The sequence below is a fragment of the Phragmites australis genome, chromosome 16 (genome assembly GCF_958298935.1).
Source record: "Phragmites australis chromosome 16, lpPhrAust1.1, whole genome shotgun sequence".
NCBI classification, from domain to species: domain Eukaryota; kingdom Viridiplantae; phylum Streptophyta; class Magnoliopsida; order Poales; family Poaceae; genus Phragmites; species Phragmites australis.
This window is the reverse complement of record NC_084936.1, coordinates 14,310,787-14,316,646: the sequence shown is the minus strand read 5'-3', so window position 1 is coordinate 14,316,646 and position 5,860 is coordinate 14,310,787. Positions and strand designations below refer to the sequence as shown.

At 42.6% G+C, this 5,860-nt stretch overlaps 1 protein-coding gene across 1 annotated transcript; it reads right to left on the bottom strand.

Moving 5' to 3' along the window:
- Positions 1–1,506: 1,506 nt before the first annotated feature.
- LOC133895530 (heterogeneous nuclear ribonucleoprotein 1-like) lies at positions 1,507–5,123 on the bottom strand. Its single transcript, XM_062335926.1, has 6 exons — positions 4,956–5,123; positions 4,813–4,853; positions 3,221–3,384; positions 2,949–3,048; positions 2,687–2,859; positions 1,507–2,501 (listed from the first exon to the last, which is right to left on the bottom strand). The coding sequence occupies exons 1-6, from the start codon at positions 4,994–4,996 to the stop codon at positions 1,983–1,985; spliced, it is 1,038 nt and encodes a 345-aa protein (XP_062191910.1). The 5' UTR covers positions 4,997–5,123; the 3' UTR covers positions 1,507–1,982.
- Positions 5,124–5,860: the final 737 nt, after the last annotated feature.

The window sequence follows — 5,860 nt, the reverse complement described above, 5'->3', positions numbered from 1 at the left end:
ATTTTTCGTAGATGAAAAATATTTATTTGATTTTTACGAAAACTGTATGATATATAGTTGATCTTATTGAATTAAATATGTGGTGTGCAAAACCACATAACTTCTCACATGAGGTTGGTAAATTACAATTATAGAATAATGATCATACTATTAATTTTAACTTTATTTGATGAGAGATTTCAGCTATACCATTTGAAATATGCATATAAAGTACTTAATACTCCAAATTAATGCCTAAGCCAATATAATAATTATTGAAAACTCGTGAAGTGAATTCAACTATATTGACCATTTTAATGAATTTTATCCTATGTTCAAGATAATTTACTCTTATTTTAGTAATTTAAGCAATAATTTTATATATGCATCTATAAGCACCGTAAAGTACTTTAATGATCAAAATAATTACTTAATAAAACCACATACATCTCCTTAAATACATTAAAGAAATTAAATGGCTTATTTTCAATTGAAAACTATTGATTGATTGATATTATATATATATATATATATATATATATATATATATATATATGTATGTATGTATGTATGTATGTTTGTACATACATACACATTGAATGGGTGACTTCATACCCGTTCAAAAGACAACCTTTCCGAACAGACATCTCCCAGAAGGGACATGTTTAACCGCCAGCGTTTGATCATTTTGCTTGTAACAGGAGTGACTACCCTTTTTGGAAGCTTCGTTTTCACATAAACTGTGCTGGCCTGCTAGGTACCTGAAATGTTTCTGTAAATAGGCAATACTGAAAACAACGTAAATTGATTCCTGTCCGTAGCTATGCACGGGCATACCAGTATAAAAACAAACATGAGCGCAACCACGCGTCCTAATTCAGTCCGTTCTGTCCTAGACCGTAGCGTCAAGCGAGCAACATGTGAGAAGACAACTAGCAGAGGCATGATGAAACGTAGTGAAAGACAACTGCAACACAGCGAAAACCGAAACCTGTTATCTCGGATGTGCAATGTGCTGCTGTCTTACAAACACTGTTTGCAGTAATGCAGGACGAACTTCTGTACCATTTGCATGAGTATGTTCATCTAGCATCAACTCAAACAGAACTTTTATTTTATAGTAATTAAGAACATGAAATTCAATCACAGAATATAGCAAGGTAGAATGAAAATTTTCATCGGGTAAGTCTGTCACAAACAACAGTTGAATCGGGAACAATTTGCCCAATATATCGAAGTAAACTAGGCTTTAGCACAAAACGTGAAAACTTCACACTGGGAAAGTATCAGTTAGCAACAGAAGAAAAGCTTACATGTGAAAAAAGGTGAACCACAGCATAGTCCAATCCAGAATAGCAAGTTAATAAATTCCACATATGAGCTCCTGACCAATCCAGCTCCAAATACAACTAATCGACGTACTGATCACAATTAATCCAGCTCCAAATGCCAGAGCGCACCGGAGTAAAATAAACAATGTAAACCTATGTGGCAATCATCAACAAACGTTGGGATCCCCCAAAGTGATACTAGTAACCTGAAGATTGCATAGGGTTCACATGAAAAGGCAACTGCCATCAACATTGCCTGCTACAGGCTTAAGTAAGACAAACCACCACAATCTTCGCTAACACAAAGCAAATAGTGATCTAGGCTAACAAAGAACCAACTTATACAATCATCAAGCTTAATAATGGGATAAAGACCTAAAAAAGCTTCCACTCAAGAACATAAAAAACTGAACTACTAGCTAGCTTTAAAGGTCACTGAATTGTCTATCTACCAAAGTGCACGTGCAAGTATGCTTAAATTCCAAACACTTAAATAGTGCTTTTAAGTTCTACAAGTTGATCTAACAGTAGTACAGCAAACTGAGCATATTGAACTTCAACAAGATCTTTCTAGCTGCAGATGATATCTCTTGAGCACATCTAGCATCGGTCTTCTGCAAGCTTATGGTCTTCTGCAAGCTTATCTAACAGATAGCAGCATCTGATGCTTTTCTATCTTCCATATGGATGGTACCGACCAGTAGCACCACTGCCACCAGTGCTACCATAGCCTGTCCTAGCACTGTAGAGTCCACCAGTGCCAAACCCAGCACCAGCACTAGCACCTGAAGAATCATAACTAGGCCCATAGCTATAACCACCGTATGCCCCGGCATCACGCCCATAGGCACCAGCTAAACCACCAGCATAACTGCCACCACCATACCCGCCACCAAAGCTTCCTCCATAACTGCTACCAAGGCGACTAGAATAGAGCGAGGATTCTCCCCGGTAACCTCCTAATGCTCCACCATAAGTAGCATAGTCACCAGGACCATAAGCACTACTGTAGCCACCAGGCCTAGCACCAAAACTTCCAGGTGATCTATAGGGGCCAAAACTACCACCATAATTATAAGAGCTGCCAAATCCGTCATAACTATCCGCATATGGACGGCCCCTAGGTTCGCTATCAAATGAACGAGGTGGTGGGTTAGAGGGTTTCTTTGGTTCTGCCTTCTTGATCTCCACCTACAGCAAAGCAAGAAAGTTAACCTATATTTCCTTTCAAATCTGTTTACTTCCAAGAATGTAGTGCTAATAACCTGCCCCTCATATACGAGGTAACTCTGAAGGCCACAATTTATTAGTGTGTGCAGGCCCAACTGTACAAAACTATATTTACAAAGTTCAGAAAGCACTACGGGAAGGCTCACCTGAGAACCATTTAGATCAATCATATTGCCTTTCTTAGCTAATAATTCATCTACGGCTTTTTCTGCATCAAAGACTATAAAACCAAATCCACGTGACCGATTGGTTGCATGGTCACGGATAATTTCATGTTCCACCACCTTTCCAAACTTCGAAAAGAACTCCTTGAATTCATCTGTCAAGTCAATTTATGTTGACAATTTCAGCTTATTATTCAAAATATAGAAGTTTGCTACCATGCAGGCAATGAAACACAAATAATACCTTCTTTTAGAGCCGAGGGTAATCCACCAACAAAAATCTTCTTCGTCTTGAAATCTTTCAAGGGGGCAGCACCCTTAGGGATAGTTCTCTTAATTTCAACCTGCAGTTTTAACGATAAATAAGATATCAAACTACACACAAAAAGTGTTTGATATGTTTAATATAGAATGTTTAAAAGATCTGAAGCTTCATAAACTACCATCTTTTGTATTATACATTTCACGAAATAGGGTTTGCTGTGACCTAATACAACGATAAAGCAAACAGTTTACCTGCTTTCCATTGATAACATGCTCATCTTCAATCACTCTGTCAACAACAGCAGGATCTGCAAATGTAATAAAACCAAAGCCTCTAGGCTTTTGAGTGAAACGGTCCTTCATTATGACAGCATCAGTTATCTCCCCATACTTCCCAAAATGTTCTTTGAATGTACCTGCAAATTAAGATGCGAAGCAGTTAGCAGCAGGTTGTGGGTTCAAGAATAAAACTAGCAACTAAAAGCAACCTATCTTTTCCCCCCAACAATTTACTATGACTTTTCACTTTAAGCCACAGCCATACATTACTAACAAAATCCAGTACAACTTTTAAACGCCTCGTAAGCTAGCTTATGAAACATACATGTCACTGGACCAATAACCAGCTCACGAGATACACAAAAGGTAAACCATATTGGATCCTATAAATGCATGAATCATGATAGGCCAGAAGAAAATTGCGAAGCATACGTCTTGGCACTTAATGCCTTTTAGTATTTTCCTTTGGAAACTTCTAAGCTATGATGCCCATGGTTTCTAACGTGTCGCCTAGGCAACAAGGCACTCCGGGACAGCAAGGCATTGCCCAAGCCTTACCGGAAGAATGAGGGAGAGTGGAAGAAGAGGGGAAGAGTGGGAGGGGAACCAGCCAACAAGGCCAAGCGGCCATCGCTTCCCCCATCCCCACCGGCTCTAGCAGCGGTGGCCGGCGCAGCACTCCCTCCTTTCAGCGTCAGCAGTTGATCTGGAAAGGGCCGGGGCAGCAAGAGGCACAGGAGACCCTAGGAGATGGAATGGCTGCTTAGCGGAGAGAGACAGGTAGAGCGGTGGCGAGAGAGAGAGAGAGAGAGAGAGAGAGAGAGAGATCCTTTTTTCTTTTCCTTTTTTTACTCCTCCTGGCTGCTGTTTTTGCTGTTTATGGGTTGGGTATGGTGTTACCTCATAAACACCTAGGCATCACCTAGGCGCTCGGAAAGGGGTGGGTCTCCACGCCTCGTCTTACCGCCTTAGAGACCATGATGATGCCAGTAATGTAAAAAATGTTTCACCATAATTTACTAAAGTACCAAGATGCTTGAAAAACTAACCACATATTGTCGGGCGTTTCACACCAACATGGCCGTCCAATAGCGCAAAGAAATAGGCACTTATTTCTATCACAAAGACTACTTAACAACAGGATCAACTACAACTCTGATTCATCCACGACCTCACCAACGCCGTGAGACCATAAGAAATCAGCAACAAATAACCACCCACACAACCAAATCCACATTAAACAAGACATTCAAAGACAAATTCCTCGTCCCAACGAAACAACACAGCAAAAACGGAAATCAGTCGCCCAAATTAAATTAGCCATGCCTCCAGTCACATGCTAAAGGCAGCCACATGTTAAGCCTACACGGTAGGAGAAACGTCTAGTCAACTATTCTCCACTAGATCGGGTAAACTACCACAGAAGGAACAAGACCAAGCGGCATTAAAAGCTACGAGAGACCAGATCTGAACGAGCAAGAGCAACCCTAGCTATCTGGAAGGAAAGATAGCGGTACAGCGAACGAACACGCGAAACAGCAAACTTGGAGCTGATCTGCGCTTACCCATGCCGGTGTCCTTGGAGAGCCCGCCGATGAAGATCTTGCTGCACGACGCCCCAAAAAACACAAAATTAGCGGAGAACGTGCCGAAATTCAAAAAGGGAAAACGAGCAGACGGGCGTGCGAGAGGATGGGGGAGGACTCACGCGGGGCTGGCGCCGTCGAACTCCTTCATCTTGCCGGCCATGGCGGGCGAGATCGGGGGCCGGGCTAGGGTTGGGGTTTCGCGTGCGACGGCTGGCGTCGACTTGGGAAGGGCTTGCGATGCGAGTAGGGGAGACGCGGACGTGGTGATGGTAGGTGGGATTAGAGAGTTTTTAGGTGTAGGGATCGATCCGGATCCAGAAGCCGACTGTGGCTTAGTACCTGGGGTCGTGGCCGTTGGATTAGCGGGAGGCGGTGGTGACGAGGCGACTGGTGATCGTTGGATTGGAGAGTATTACAAGTAGCACTGCACCGTCAGGGAATCCTTGCAGTTTTACAAGTAGCACTGGCACCGTCCACGGAAACTTGCTGTGTCACGAAGATGATACACTGCTGAAAGAAATTCTAAATGATTATTTATTAAAAGATCTCTATAAAATCCTAATTTATATCGTCATTCTCTGATTCAACGGTTATTACGTGTAACTGAGAGTAAGAAAATGACACATAGCATACATACGAGGAGATCTTTATGTGAGACCGAGTCCCATAGAATTTCCTTTCCACTTCTCTAGTATACAACCGTGCTAGCGGTGACGCCCTCAATCTCCTCCACCGCACCCTTCTCTGGATCCAGTGGCGGCGAGACATGCTGATCGTATTTGTTGCCAATAGGACCGCAGTGGCCAGATCCGAGAACAATTGGTAAACTTGAGCTCTAGGGAACCAACACGGTGAGAGGAGGTGGTGAACTAGCGGCGGGGGCGGGAGGAGGAGGTGTAGGACTTGCGTCGAGGCAGTGAAGAGGGTGGTGGCAGGCACGATAATAAGGGTGTGTATGGTGTTGTGGCGGCAATAGAGATTGCGAGGAGGTGGGTGAGAAGCAAATCGTAAGGGACGATAGAGA

Excerpts from the sequence above, each read along its gene's own strand:
- LOC133895530 (XM_062335926.1), bottom strand. The coding sequence starts at position 4,996 with ATGGCCGGCAAGATGAAGGAGTTCGACGGCGCCAGCCCCGC. Across the intron at positions 3,049-3,220 it reads ATGTTATCAATGGAAAGCAG|GTTGAAATTAAGAGAACTAT; the intron begins GTAAACTGTTTG and ends TTAAAACTGCAG. Across the intron at positions 2,502-2,686 it reads TTGATCTAAATGGTTCTCAG|GTGGAGATCAAGAAGGCAGA; the intron begins GTGAGCCTTCCC and ends GCTTTGCTGTAG.